The 16,030-nt window shown below is 41.2% G+C and overlaps 1 protein-coding gene across 1 annotated transcript in view; it reads right to left on the minus strand.

Annotated features, from left to right (window-relative positions):
• Positions 1–10,826, minus strand: part of ANO10 (anoctamin 10) — a 75,734-nt gene extending 64,908 nt beyond the window's left edge. Inside the window, exons 1-6 of the mRNA XM_082194069.1 lie at positions 10,677–10,826; positions 8,301–8,495; positions 7,625–7,759; positions 6,165–6,284; positions 3,452–4,076; positions 2,300–2,399 (exon numbers count right to left, since the gene is read on the minus strand). Coding sequence (XP_082050195.1) covers positions 2,300–2,399; positions 3,452–4,076; positions 6,165–6,284; positions 7,625–7,759; positions 8,301–8,495; positions 10,677–10,815 — 1,314 coding nt within the window. The 5' untranslated portion in view covers positions 10,816–10,826. The remainder of the gene's footprint in view (positions 1–2,299; positions 2,400–3,451; positions 4,077–6,164; positions 6,285–7,624; positions 7,760–8,300; positions 8,496–10,676) is intronic.
• Between the last annotated feature and the right edge of the window lie 5,204 nt (positions 10,827–16,030).

A 16,030-nucleotide genomic window follows, 5' to 3' on the forward strand; every position in this document is an offset into this window, starting at 1 on the left:
TAGGAAGGATAATATTTAATCAATATATCCTCTCCTACTACCCACTACATTCCCACATCCGGAACCAGTTTGTGATGTTGCCTCAGAACCCCAACCCACCTTTGCAGTTAAGGAGCTGTGGATCAGCAGTTTGTCGTTGGCTTGGACAGAATCAGTAAAAAGCAACCCTTCCCCACAAAAGGCTTAAATTAAAAAATCCCCCTTGCCTGAGAAAGCAAGAAAAGCAAATTGCGCATCAGCAAATTCTGGAGATCAATGGCGGGGAAACTGGTGAGGGGACTGATCTCGCTTGGTAACTGCCAATTGTTAATGGGGCTTTGAGTCCTTGTTTTATTGGGCTGTTTCAATTATGGGTGCCTTGTATTTTAATGTTTTATTGTGTATTTTAATGTTTGTGTTACTGGTTGGAAAAAGCGGAGAAGCCATTTATAGTAGATGAATTAATAAAAAATAATCATTCTCTTTCTCCCCCCCCCCCCGTTCAAATCCCTCTTTCTGGAAACATGCCTTGGTTCCATTAGGTACCAATCAGCGTAGACCCATTCAGAGTCATGGATCACAGTTATTCGAGCTCATTCATTTTGATGGGTCTACTCCGATGTCCGATACAAGTCTGTGTCCCAAGTTTTACTTTCCTGGAAAGGAGAGGCAATTTGCACAAATTGCCTCTATGATCCACACCTGTCTCTTCCTCACGCTGACAGTTTCCCTCTTGTCAGCCTCCGATTGTAGCTTCCAAGTGTAGCAGATGCCACAAATTCTCTCCCCTCTTCTCAGTGCTGCTTACAGGGCTTCTCGCTTTTCCTCCGCAGTTCCCCAAAATGGATGGCGGCTCGGACAGCTCCCTGAGCGTAGACAATGAAGGTTATGAGAGTGACTCCTTGGGGGACTCTGGAAACCTCTCAGATGTGGTACATAGCAGACAGAGTGGCCAAAGAGAGCCTTGCAGGGTCAGGCCAGGTTGCAGAGAATTCTGGGAAGTCTCTCCCCTCTTCCCAGTGCTGCTGACAGATATTCTTCCTCTGCCTACGCAATTCCCCGAAATGGATATCGGCGACTCTGAAGTTGTGTGCAGGAGGACCACAAATGGGAAGAAGCCCCTTGCCCCCCAGAGAGACACTGGCTTGGACAGCCCGCTGAACTTAGACCATGAAGTTTACTAGTGCAACATCTTGTGGGACTCAGGAGACCTCAAGGAGGTAAGTGGCAGACAGAAGAGAAGGGAAGCCCAGGTAGGGATGGCGAAGGACAGCTTTGCAGGATCAGGCCAGGTTGCAGAGGATTCTGGGAAGTCTCTCCCCTCTTCCCAGCACTGCTGACAGGTTTTCTCCCTCTTCCGTCTGCGGTTCCCCGAAATGGATATTAGCGGAGTTCATTTCAGCATTTCTACTGGCTCAACACTTTTGGGGAGATTTTTTTTTTTTGCCTCGATTGACAGCGGTTTTTTATTTCACCTCTCGACGTGGAGGCGCACTTTGGCTCTACAAAACATCTGCTCAAAAAACAAGAACGAGCAAACTTGTCTCCAGATCGTTTTTTTTACTTTTGAACCTATAAAGTTTCAAGACCAGGAGCCGCACACAGGCAAGACATGTCGCCAGTGTGACCTGCAGCTGGTAAGTGTTGCTGGCGGAGGGTTTTAACGCATCCCTTGCCTAGGGAAGCATGGTGATTGACAGGCACCTGTCCAGATAATCAGACGCCCAGGAAAAGAAAGCTAACCTCTCCGGTTTTGATTGAAAACAGTGTAAAGGCTGTTTTCCAATTGGGGTGCTCGCAGGCCAGTGTTTCCCAGTTGTCTGTGTTTATACAGTGGTACCTCAGGTTACATACGCTTCAGGTTACAGACTCCGCTAACCCAGAAATAGTGCTTCAGGTTAAGAACTTTGCTTCAGAAATTGTGCTCTGGCCGCGTGGCAGCAGCAGGAGACCCCATTAGCTAAAGTGGTGCTTCAGGTTAAGAAGTTTCAGGTTAAGTACGGACCTCCGGAACGAATTATGTACTTAACCCAAGGTACCACTGTACTACATTTTCTTTAGATTTGCCTTGAGAGAGTCTTTAAACCTCTTTTGCTGACCACCAGCATTATGCTTTCCATTTCTAAGTTCGAAATAGATTACAGTGGAACCTCTGCTTAGCACCATAATCCATTCCGGCAAACCATCCTTTAAGAGAAACGGGTTGCTGGTAGAAGTGCCATTGTGTGCATGTGCAGATGTTGCCAGCAACGTCTGCACATGTGCAAACAGCAGAAGCCACTTCTGCATGTGCACGAATTGCAGCAAACCCGGTATTTACTTCTGGGTTTTCCGTGGTTACGACTTGGATCAGGCCCAAGCAGAGGCGGTCGTAAGTAGAGGTTCTACTGTAGTTGCTTTGGAAGACGACAATCTGGCATCTGCACAACACGACCAATCCAACCAAGTTGATGTTGAAGAATCATTGCTTCGACACTGGTGATCTTTGCTTCTTCCAGTACACTGACATTAGTTCGCCTGTCTTCCCGAGTGATACGTAACATTTTTCAGAGACACTGTTGATGGAATATTTCGAGGAGTTGGAGATAGCATTTAGAACTGATCCATGTTTCACAAGAATACAGCAAGACTGGTAGTACAATAGCTTTGGAAACAAGCGTGTTGGTTTCCCGGTCCTCAAACACTCTGCCCTTCAATCGGGAGAAAGCTGCACTCACAGAGCTCAGGCGATGCTGGATTGTTCCTGGCTATGGTCTAGCGATCAGATCTACCTCTGTTTTGCAGTCATGGAAACCCCTCTTGTCAGATTGCAGTCCATGAGACTTGAACAAACAGTGTCTTCCTTGCACTTTTGCAAGCATTCAATCAGGGTGTTCTCCCGTGTTAAGCACAATTAAAACATTTTCTTCCTTCAAATATAAAACAGCTGCCAGTTTGTCCTTATAAAATGTATTTTAGGAGAGGAGTGTGTGGAGCCCTCAGATCACATAGCTCTGGCTTCATTCCACCCCAAAATGAGAGAAAAGGTCGAGTTTTTGTTTTCTATGTTCAGGCCACTAACCCCAACGGGAAAAAACCCTTCAGTCTCCACTAATTTATACACACACTTGTATTAGGATGGTGGTGGGAATAAGTGCCACTGAATTAAACAGAGCCTACTTTTAAGCAGACAAATATATGATTTCACTGTTAATTGTTTAAAATGTGGCCCACAGATTATTTAAGAATCTGTATTAGTTTTATGTTTCTAAAAGTGGGAGTGGGAGGGGAGGGGATTCTTGAGGGGTCAACATGACTGAACAAAAATGTTATCTATATCACACATCCATAGGCATCTTATCTGGCACAAACAAATTTCTCTAAATTGTTTCTAGCGCAACCTTTTTGCAATAAGCTTCCTTCACAGTGGTAGGTATTATAGCTCACATAATAAAGAGGTTCTTTCATAACAGCCAAATGATCACCTGATCATTGAATCGATATCTTAGAACATGATTCAACATAAGAAAATAAGAGAGAAATCTTACCCCATGAGGTTAAGAACTCTGCAGCGTATCTATAGATGCGGTTCAGAACTTCAATCACAACAGCATAAATTATGCTGGGCACATATAATATTAAGCTGCTTAATTCCGATTGATTCTCTTCATGATATAAATGCGCCTGGTATTCCAATTGAAAGTAAACCATCATGACATAAAGTGAGAAGTAGAGGCAAAGGCACACAAACGGTAAGGAGACCAAATAAATTCGTAACTGTCTTTTGAAGCTAGAGTATACCGGCTCCTCTCTCCCCGTCACGGGATTAATGCCTAAAACTCCATGAAACCCTGGCCTGGGCTCCTCAAACTGTCGCTTCATCACAAGTGTCCCCCACCTGTAGGCCATGAGAGCACAACACCGCTTCCAGAGTTCAAGGAGAATAGCAGACCAAACCAGGTTGAATCCTGCAAACAGCACATACTTGTCATAATCTTCCCAATCAAAGATATAGTAAGGAATCCCAATGATAGCCATTGGAACCAAAGCAAATGTGATGTACTCCAAAAAGGCAAAATAGAAAGCAATGGTTTCGCCAAAATAGCAGCGAATGTCATCTGTGGGAAAACAAAGAGAGTAAACGTAAGTATCATACACACAAAATTTGGCAGGCTTACATTAGCTGTTGGGCATTTTTAAAAATAAAAAGTGTTACAGTGGTACCTTGGTTCTCGAACTTAATCCATTCCAGGAGTCCATTCGACTCCTGAAACCGTTCCAAAACCAAGGCACGGCTTCCAATTGGCTGCAGGAGCTTCCTGCACTCAAGCGGTAGCTGTGGAAGCCACGTCAGACATTCAGCTTCCGAAAAACGTTCGCAAACCGGAACACTTACTTCCAGGTTTGCGGCATTCAGGAACCAATTTGTTCGGGAGCCAAGCCATTCAGGAACCAAGGTACCACTGTATTACATTCTGAAGCATCAAGTGCCTTATGTAGTGCATGGAGTACTTAATCATTTGTACCTCATTGTCCTCAAAAATAGAGCAATACCGGATTTTAAGCTGTTGCTTTGCAAGCACAGTGATGAGTGTAAATTAGGACCACTTTCCAAAATCATCTGGCTACCACATGAATCAGGCTCTGCTAGGCAGTTTTCTCCAGGCCATTTCCAACTGCTGAAAGGATGTATTTCCACACCTGATCCATGTGGCAAGTAAATGCACATTTATCTAGTTGTGTGCAACTGCTCCCAGGTGCAGACAATTTCAGGCAGTCTCCCATTGCTCAGTAATTTTAAAAAGCACACATAAATCACATGAACTACAATTCTAACTCCATTTTCCTAGGCATAAGCCCTGTTGAATTCAGTAAGATGTACTTTTGACTAGACTTGGTTGGGATTCCATTGTTAGTCTGTCAATGTGAAATGCCCATTTATATTAGCTCAAGCTCAGGAAAAGACAAACTAAATCCCATGACAGAGCAGAGTAATAACCATACAGATCAGAGGGAAATGGTTGGTGGTTTGTTTTTTGGTTTTTTACATGGGGATGGGTGCTCTTTAAAGGTTGCAGTGGGGAGAAGTTGTTTAGTTTCCTAATGGATGTTTTCCTGCGGTGAAAGGTGTGGGTTACGAAGTGCAATTATCAGCATTTTCTTTGCTAGAGTCATTTGATCATGTTGTTTCAGAGTGACGGTTTGACTAAAAGCAAGAGTAGGTGGATTGGGGTAACGCAGAGAGCAAAATCTATCATGAATAGCTGAAGTGAAGAGAGCAAGTTTGAAGTGACTTATTTAAAATACGGGTAAAATCTGAGGCAGCATCACTAGTTTGCTGATTTAGATTCAGTGACACTAAATAGACAAGTTCCTGGTCCTTTTACCTCTTCCATTTGTATAAAGGTACTGAAATATTTATGTTTATAAATTATGGTAGAATCAAATGCAGAAATATCAAAATTTGCAGCAGAACATGAGCTACCACCTTGAAAAACGCCTCCTTCAGGTGGCTGCATCACTCCTTTTCTGTGAGTTTTATTTAGTGTGTGTGATTGTCTACTCTTGAACTTCCAGTGGCATCAGAAGAACAATTTTCTGCCAATTAAATGTATAGCTTCTAAAGCAGTTGAACATGTTGGTCACTCCACAAAGGGCTTAAACCCAATGGTACTAGCACATTTTTAATACTTGTAAGTTTGAAATGGGTCAAATGGGACTGCTAATTTAAAGCACTCCATTAGCACTCCATAAAAGCTTTTGGAACAAATTAAGAATCCAGTATATTGTGACGAAGTTCTGGTGTTTTAAACCATGGTTAAATATAAACTCTGGCTTAATGTGAACAAGGACTGTGCCGTTTCACTTGGTGAGCTCCTGCAGTGCTGCAGGGAGGCAAGTTTGTCATGGTGTCTACACCTCTTTAAACAGAGGGAATTTTCCTCCAGGACAGATTGGCTAGTGTCCTTTGGTTTTGCTTCCCGGTCCCCTTCAACACGTGACCTAACTTACTTTTCTGTACCTTCGCAGACTATTTGTTGGTGAACTTTCTCAATCTGTTTGTTGCTTACACAGTTCTGGTATGCTGTGGTCTTGAATCTGTATCTCACATCAAAGGCCGATGTACATAGCCTTATAAGTAATGAGGCCCCAATAAAATCGCACAGTTCATACCAGAAGAAGGCAAGATTGTAAGGCTATCTTACCTAAAGGCTGGTAGCTAATTTTCAGTTTTTTGTACCAGGTATGTCCAAGTTTCTTTAGTTCTTCTGGGTCATGAAGTGGAAAAATCTGAAGTAGAATACCATTGGATATTAGCCTTCGCACTGAAAGAAAAAAAGAAATAAGGGACAGTGTCTTAATTCTGGAATGGTTCATGTAGCACAGTAAATATGCTTCATCTGCCTTATCTTATCCAAACCACACTAAATGATTCTCTGAATAACATTTTCAATCTATATTTTTTATTATAGTTTTTAGTCCTGGTACCATATTCCCACACACAGCCAGATGGGCAGGGTATAACTAAAATAACAACAAAACAACAACAATTACATAGATTATACAATACAGTGGTACCTTGGAAGTCAAACGGAATCCGTTCCGGAAGTCTGTTCAGCTTCCAAAATGTTCAGAAAGCAAGGCGTGGCTTCCCATTGGCTGAAGGAAGCTCCTGCAGCCAATCAGAAGCCGCAGAAGCCACGTTGGATGTTTGGGTTCCAAAGAATGTTCGCAACCAGAACACTCAGTTCCAAGTTTGCGGCATTCGGGAGTCAAATGTTCGACTTGCAAGGCGTTCAGGATCCAAGGTACGACTGTATAGAGATTTTGGCAACACTTACAAATTTTTTTGTTCCAGAAAGCCTACGCAGGCATGTAATTTGATATTAAAACCACTTAAGTATAAGTGTTTTATAGTTATTTGTTCTATTTTTATGTAACTTGTTTTTAATGTTTGTTTTTATTAGTATTTTAAATGACTATTTTAGATTGTTTATTGCACATCGCTTAGAGGTCTTTTGCCCTAGTACTCGGTGTATACATTTTGCTAGACAAATAAAAATGTGGCATTCATTAATCACTTTTTGTTTAATAATTTAGGGAATTTATTTACCACTTAATCATCAGCATTCCTAAGCAAGAACATATACACAAGAGTGTTGCATCAGACTTACTTTTTCCAAGATAGACCCATGAGCTCAATTCTAAATTTCTGTCAGATCATATTCACAGATCTAAGCTCTAGAAACATTACATAGATAATGGACTTTGATCTAGATATAATGTTCCTACATGTCTGTACTTTTGCCAGTGCCAAATATTATGAAATAGGTTTTTTGCCTATATACATATAGAGTAATGGCAGCAAGCAGCTCCTAAGTGCAGAATAAATCAAATCTAAAACCTACCTGCTGCAGAAGGACCAATCAAAATATGTTAAGGAAGTTAAGCTGCTAGGCACGTCTAGACTTCTTTTCGGTTGTTCCAAGGAATAATAGGAATTAGTTATATAAAATTAATGTAAGCAGAAGCTGTGGCAAACTGCACATGCCAACTTGCAATATCTAAGTTTTCTCCCAAAGCTAAAAAAAATTATGGTTTCACATCCATTTTTCCCCAATATCAGAGCTTATGCAATTAACAACTTCAATGCAAAATTACTCACTAATTGACTTTCCCGGATAAAGCTTTGCCTGAGGATAACCCGGGATCATTTTTTCATCTTTGGCTCTCAGGTTTTCAAGTTCATGTTTGATGATGTACTGACACTCTGCCATTGTAAGGAAATCATGATTGTCCTCTAAATCAGAAAAGAGTTGATATGGCTGAACATGTGTTCTCTTATCTTGCAAATTTCCTAGAGGAAGCAATTATCTGGGAGGCACAGTATGTCACCAAAGCAAGAGGTCTCTTAAGGAAATAACTAACCAAGACATGAAAATGCAATCCTAGAAATGTCAAATTAGAAGAAAAGTTCATAGAGTTCAATGGAACTTACTCTCAAAGAAGTTTGTATTACAGTGTCAAACCTCCAGCCCCCTACAATGGATAGTGACTTGCTCAGATCCATTTATTAAAAAGCACTGGAATCCGCTTTTTTAAAAAGTTGCTCAAGAGTCAAATTTTAAAATTCAACAGGTTTTATAGTAATGACATGAAAATTAAGCTAACCAATTTCCACATAATGTAGAAAAGCATGATCACATTTCAAAACTCAGAAATGCATATATTTTCATGACTGAGAGGTGAAAGTTCAGTGTTCAGTTTAAATGGTTTTTATGCCCTAAAAAGCAAAAACATGCAATTATGTTGGAAACAATTCTAAAAACAGTTTGATTTACCTGCAAAATCTTTGAAGGTTTTTCTAGCGGTATATGTAAAGGCTCTCATTGTGTTATCGTTACATTCTTTCACCAACCCCACCGTTTCAGCTCCCAGAAGCAGCCTCAAGTGAGATGCTCCAACAAGATAAATATTCTGGTTCCCTTCTATTTTCTTCCCATCTGCCAACAAGGGTTTCACCAAAAGCTGGGCTCCTTCGAAATAAGGCAAGAAATTAAATGGAATGTAATTTTAATATAAGATATTTTAAATACCTAATGAATTTGACTCATGCATTGCTCAGGCCGAGTTTAAGAGGAACAGCATCTAAAGGGTTATATAAAAATGATTCCTAATCTATAGAAAAAGTTTGGGTTATCAAGATAATAAAACAGAACATTCAGTAGTAAGGACATACTTAAATATCCAACCATCAAATCATTAAGATTTGAAAATTCTTAAGTTTGGCTGGATTGTGGCCAGAGTTTGATAGATTTAAAAGGCAAGTGGAGCACAAGCCTCTGCTTGTGAGCAACAACTAAGGAACAAGTACACACCTTGCATGTAAGAATCTCAATGCTGCTTATGGTTTGTGTGTGTTTTAAGAAAAGCCACTTAAGTGCAAAGAGGTGGAGGGAACATTCTTTCATATGTGGTGGACTTGTAAAAGGGTAAAAGAGTATTGGGAAATGATCCATAATGCAATCCCCTCCAGAACAGGTTGAACACCACTCAAGCAGCTGAATGAGTCATCCATTAAAAATACCTCTATCTTTTCTAATCTAAGGGCAGCAACACAGAACAGCTAATCCATTTCTTGCTGTTCTGGATTTAGGTTCCATGTGATTAGGAAGTATGCTGACAATTTTATGAGTTACTAGAACTCCATTGAATTGTATTAATTGCTTTGCTGAAACAGTTGCTGTTGTTTGCTTTATTTATATGCTGTGTTTGGTATGATAGTTGCAGCATTTGTTGCTTTAATGCTTTTGTGAGTTGCTTTCAGCTCAACGTTTGTTGTTGGGAAAGCAAAAGACAAATCTTAAATCAAATCAAAACCTCCAGGCTGTCACTATTTTTCAGGAGGGAGACCAGAATTTAAAGTGGATTTAAAGTGCTCTGTTCCCCATGTGCAACAAATCCACTGAAAAACAGCAGATGAATGCTCAATAAAGACTGCATACAATCTAACCCCTGCATAACTTTTGTACAAGCAAATCCTGATGAATTCTCAATAAATAGACCCTCTTGAGCTGCAGGGTTTATTGGCCCTCATCCAATATATTAGAACGGCTAAGCACTACTCTTGGGAGGAGACTCTTGAGAGTCCCATGGACTGCAAGAAGAACAAACCTCTCCATTCTGAAGGAAATCGGCCCTGAGTGCTCACTGGAAGGACAGATCCTGAAGCTGAGGCTCCAATACTTTGGCCACCTCATGAGAAGAGAAGACTCCCTGGAAAAGACCCTGATGTTGGGAAAGATGGAGGGCACAAGGAGAAGGGGACAACAGAGGATGAGATGGTTAGACAGTGTCCTCGAAGCTACCAGCATGAGTCTGACCGAACTGCGGGAGGCAGTGGAAGACAGAAGTGCCTGGCGTGCTCTAGTCCATGGGGTCATGAAGAGTCGGACACAACTAAACGACTAAACAACAACAACACCTCTCCTGGATTTGATAAAAAGGAGAGACAGAGTGGAGTGTCAACTGCAGATTGGCAACATCTTAGTTGAAATATTTAGGTGTCCTTGCCCAGTGCTTTCATGTAGATGACAAATAGCACTGGCGAATAAAACCCTCAACAGCATCCAAATTGGCCATCCTAACGTACTTCCAAAATCCTACTCAGGCAGCCTATCCAGAAGGATGCTACAGTCAATGAGATAAAAAGCAGCTGAAGAGAATGAACAGTGTCTTTATTTTGGCAGTCTCAGTTGTAAAATCAAAAACCCAACTGAAATGGACCTAGACAAACCATTTCATCTAAGAGCATCTGGAGTTGACTTAGCACATAAGACTTGTAGCTTTGTAAATGAATGCTTACATGAAAACAACCTTTAGAAACAGATGATTTCGTGTAAATGTGGGTGGCAGCCTTGCTAATTAGGCTCGCACATACTAAAGGAGACTTAAAGAAAATGTTCACCACACAATTTCAGCGAAAAAGGAGAGTTTATTTGTCAATCAGTTGAATATGAAGTATCAAGATAATATTCAACCATGCAACTTTCATCTATATAAATAAAATCTCAGAATAAGATCCTTTTTTATTAAGAAATATTTAAATAAACTATATATAATACATTATCTATTTTTGCTCATTTAAAATGTATTTGTATAATTGTATTTTCATACTTTAAGAAACAGAGATTTCCGTAAAAGTAAAGAGTACCAACCTCCATTTTTCTTCTTTTCTATTATCTTTTGTGTCAGCCATTCTTTCGTTTCATCTTTGGTGTCTTTTGCAAGCTCAACCACCACAAGTGGTTTGAAATTCGCCTCAAATGTGTCATACGCTGACCAGCTTATCTTCATCTTTTGGATAACTGGCTTACCAAATGAAGGAAAAAAGAATAAAATAGTTGAGTGCTGCAGAAGAAATGAACATTCAAGGGTATACAATTTACTGTAAATCAACAACTGGGTAGAACTATCACCTACTTTTCTTTTGCTTCCCCCCTCCCCCCCCCCAGTTTTTTTGCTTCGGTAAAAGCAACATTTCACCTTCAGCCTTGAAGAAAGGATATTCCAGTATTTCTACATAGCTTGTTAGACTACAATTATAGACACGTGGTTGACAAAGTTCAGCTGTAAAGACTGTATTAGAAAAACCCAAATATATATAATTTTCTATCAAATATGGCAAGCCGTCTGATCAAATCAAATGAAAAGGTTGACTTGAAAAGTTACAGTTTAAGTTATTTAATAGTGCATTTTGCTCCCTAGATTTCATTTAGTGAAATTAAAAAGTATAGCTTCCTAAATGTACTATGAAATCTTAACTGTATCTACTCTGAAGTAAGTCCCATTGAATTGTAGTTGTAGTCATGGAACACAATCCCATATTAATGGCAAATTAATTTGTTTGTAAACCCCCCTATTTTCAATATGGGCTTATGCCCAGGGGTTGCAATCTAAAGCAGCATAGCAAAGGATTGCACTGCTACAAAGTTAACACATTTACCCAATTCCGAAAATAGATAGGAATATCCTTTGTACACTGCAAATCTTTAATGTTTCTCAATTCAAACTTTGGCCAAGATAACTGTGCTGCTGTTAGCACTTTACATCATCAGCATTAATGGCTAGGCCATAAGTGAATCTTTTGTTATCCTCTCTCCCTTGGTTAAGCATAACAGAGATAGACTCTGTATAAATCAAATTAATATACAGTGGTACCTCGGGTTAAGAACTTAATTCGTTCTGAAGGTCCGTTCTTAACCTGAAACTGATCTTAACCTGAAGCACCACTTTAGCTAATGGGGTCTCCTGCTGCTGCCACGCGGCCGGAGCACAATTTCTGTTCTCATCCTGAAGCAAAGTTCTTAACCCGAGGTACTATTTCTGGGTTAGCGGAGTCTGTAACCTGAAGCGTCTGTAACCTGAAGTGTCTATAACCTGAGGTACCACTGTACTATTAGGTAACATTTTGAAAGACTTTTTTTTCTTTTGCTTATATAGAAATGCAATATATATTTATGGTAATAACATTATTTAAATTTGATTGTAAGAGCTTGTATTAGCAATACTATAACAATGGATGGAGACTCTCTAGCCAGCTTCCCTCAGGATATATTAATACTACTGTATGATCAGAAATCATATGATCGTAAAACTAGGGAACGCTTCTCAAATTATTTAGGAACAATCTGTTGATAATTCCAGTTACCAAATTAGGATACTGTGTGATTTATACTCATGTCAAACAAGATTGAGCCACTCCTTGATGCTTCAAATGACTTAGTTAGATTTGCAAATAATACAAGTCTAGTGTCTTGACAAGTTACCATTTTCCTCTTAAGTGAGCATTCATTTGCATGGGAAAGTTCAGATAAGCAACGAAGGAGGTGGTGTCACCACCTAAGTGCTCTGTTGACTGCAGTTTAAATGTTTGGACACATTAGAGTCAAGTACACAGTTACAATTAGAGAACAAGGATTCCAGGAAGATTTAAGTTCTATCTATAACTTTTATATACAGAAACATTCAAAACCCAGCTGGAACAAGTGTTTTCTTGATGCAACGCATCACTAAGGGTTCATGTTTTTATCATGATTTAAGGCTGTGCCAAGTTAAGAGAGGCTGATTGTCATCTTCAAAGAAAGGCAGCTGATTTTGGGCGCCGTGAAAGCAGATTATTTAATGTACTAGTGTACATTAAATCCTAGGAAGAATTTGTTTGTTTGTTTTCATAAAACTTATACACTGCTTGTTTGCAAAAAAAAACACAAAACAAAACCACCTCAAAGTGGTTTATAAAAAGATTAAAGAAAAAAGAAAAAATTACTATACTTTAAAACATACAAAAGTTAAAATACTAAAACAGATTAAAATTACCTCAACTTCCTAAGCATCTGGGTCGAAACAATAATGTTTTTGGCGGGCCCCCCCAAAAAGGACAGTTAAGTGAGCTTTTCTGCCTCAGGCGTCAAAATACCTTGCAGGCCTTGAGTATTATGCGCCATAAGGGGAGCTAGGAAGCAGTCAGCTGCTCCAAATCAGACAGAAAAATGTACTGAGCCACACCTCACCCTTCCCCTTACATAGAAAAAAATCTCCCTATTTGAGTTGAGTTGCAGAAGCTGTTGCATGATCTTACTATCATATATGGATATATTGGTCCCTGAAATGGGAACCGATAATTAGCCAGTGTATACTTCCCAGTGTGTACACTGCCGGGGCAGAAAAATGCAAGTGTATACAGCTGTCAGACTCCACCAAGGAGGCACGGGCAAACTGACGGATGTACCTCTCAGATATACATGTGGTTGAAAGCAGTTTATCCAGGGCATTCATATGATGCATTTACAGTCATACCTCGGGATAAATACGCTTCAGGTTGAGCGCTTTCAGGTTGCACTGTGGCGACCTCCCGGAAGTAACGGAGCGTGTTACTTCCGGGTTTTGCCGCTTGCGCATGCGCAGACGGTCAAAATGGTGTCACGCGCATGCGCAAAGCGGCGAAGCACAACACGCGCACACAGACGAGTTGTTGCGTCTTACGTTCTTTTCAGGATGCGAACGGGGCTCCGGAACAGATCCCATTCGCATCCCGAGGTACCACTGTAGATGTATACCTCAAGGTGCCATTGAGACAAAAGGCGCTTCCAGATGTACACTTATTCCAGAAGTATGCTTATTGTAGAATCAGCATGCAATTATTATTTTGCAGCATCTACATAACATTAAAGGTAAAGGGACCCCTGACCATTAGGTCCAGTCGTGACCGACTCTGGGGTTGCGGCGCTCATCTCGCTTTATTGGCCAAGGGAGCCGGCGTACAGCTTCCAGGTCATGTGGCCAGCATGACTAAGCCGCTTCTGGCGAACCAGAGCAGCGCATGGAAATGCCGTTTACCTTCCCGCTGGGAAGGTACTGGTGTGCTTTCAAACTGCTAGATTGGCAGGAGCAGGGACCGAGCAATGGGAGCTCACCCCGTCAAGGGGATTCGAACCGCCGACCTTCTGATCGGCAAGTTCTAGGCTCTGTGGTTTAACCCACAGCGCCACCTGCGTCCCTCCTACATAGTATTACTGCCATCAGAATGCTAGTCTCCCCCCTGCCCCAATTCAATCGGAATCTACCCTTTCTGGAGGAAATCCAGTAAGCATTTTTTTAAAAAGTTTTAATGTGTGTGTGTCAATTATCCATTTGCATCATCTCAACAACTCATTTACAAATGGCGGAGCGCGCTCTTCGTGACAATGGCCCCCCGCCACGGCCTTTTTAAGGCTATAAAATATTTTTTTGGCCAAAACTACAGATAATTCTACGTTGGCTTCAAAAGCCATGTTCTCTCCTCCTCCTCCCCCCACTGCTACTTTGCTTCACCATCAGTTTGACGGGAAGTTTTCATAGTCCCAAAATCTTCCTCGGGGTTTGGCTTGGCTATTAAAAAAAAAATTGTGGTGTGTGTGTGCTTTTTCATTATAAAAGGTGCAGTGCTGACATGCCAAGTCTCTCCCTCTGCAGTTAGTTGACTTCTCTCTCGAAATAAGCTGATTCATTTGACAGGACTGCCCTGAAATTCCCCCTCGCTCCGCTACAAAAACCATGGCTGGGTGGGTGGGTGAGAGAGAGAGCATCAAGTAAATAAATAAAAATACTTAACTAAAAGTAGGGCTTTTGACAAGGGTTTTTTTTTTTTCCTGAGCGCTTAGGGATGGCAGTTTACTTTCGATTAAAGAAAGCCCTACCTGGAGCAGGATTTGGGGTGACGCCCCGAGAACCGGCACGTCGGGAAACGGGCGAACTTCTCAAGGCGCTAGTCCCTGTGGAGGAAGCGCCCGTTAGGGATTTAGCTGGGAAACGGGGGAAAATAAAACACCTCAACCCAATAGCAGCAGCTCTTTTCACAGGGTCGGAAAGTGAGTCGCTCAGGAGAGGTTCTCAGACGCTGCTACCCGCCTTGCCATCCCCTCATGGCTCTCGGGCAGGGAGAGCAGGCGAGAGGCGAGGCCGGGTGGGGCCGGGCGGCGCCAAATACGGGTGTGCGCTCGTGTAAACGGGGCGAAAAGGAGGCGGCGACGCCCCTCATCTTCCTGACACATATTTTATTTAATTTTATTTTTTTTCCCCTTTAAATGTTTATCCTAAGCCTCCACATAGCTCCCCGGCGGCGGGTTTCTCTCCCCGCCGCCGCCCTTTTAACGGTTTCGGGGTCGCAAGTCCCTCCTGCCTCTCCTCCCCCTCGCTCTGAGGGGAACTGAAAGAGAAAAGGGGCTCCCGGCCCCCCTCACACATTCACTCACCCGCGGCCTCTTCTCTCCGCGAAGGAGGAGACAGGCGGGGACAGCCGCCAACGGGAGGAGCCGATCGGGCCACGAGGACGGGGCGGCGTGTCACTGGGCCCGCCCCCAACTCCGGGTCTAGTTGCGAGAGCGCAGAGTTCCTCCGAAGGGGTTCTTCCGCCGTTGGTCCTTTCGGACTTTTTTTTTTCTTTCTTTCTTTCTTCTTTTTTAAATTATTTATTCGGTTTTCCAATTTACAGTTTTACAATCACATATACAACATAAAGACAAGATTCCGTAGAATCTCCTGGACTTGCCTCCTCCACTTTGTGGGTCTTCTTATTAATCATTTCCTCCTGCATCTTTTATAATAATCCAAATCTTTTACATCTCCATTATGTCCAAAATTCGCCATTAAGCTACAAGTGCTATTCCAATCCAATGCTTTTCAATGTGTATTATTTTGTTTTATGTACTGTGGCTTGCCATTGTTTTATTGGTTATAGTTTAGATATTATTTATTGTAACTGGTGAGTGGATTTCAGTTTAACTTTTGTATGCTGATATTATTTTATACTATATAATGATTGAATGTTACTTTTTTGATGTAGGTTGCCTATTTTAAAGTTATGTTTTATTATCACATTTTTTATTACATTAGATTGTTATAAGATGTACATTTTTTGTTTCTTCAGCTTGTAAACCGCCTTGAGTATTGTAAGATAGAAATACAGTATACAAATTAAAAATGATGGTGATTATAACAATTTTAACTGTTTACAATGGTTTTTTAAAATAAA

Source organism: Podarcis vaucheri (genome assembly GCF_965113315.1).
Source record: "Podarcis vaucheri genome assembly, chromosome: 12".
NCBI classification, from domain to species: domain Eukaryota; kingdom Metazoa; phylum Chordata; class Lepidosauria; order Squamata; family Lacertidae; genus Podarcis; species Podarcis vaucheri.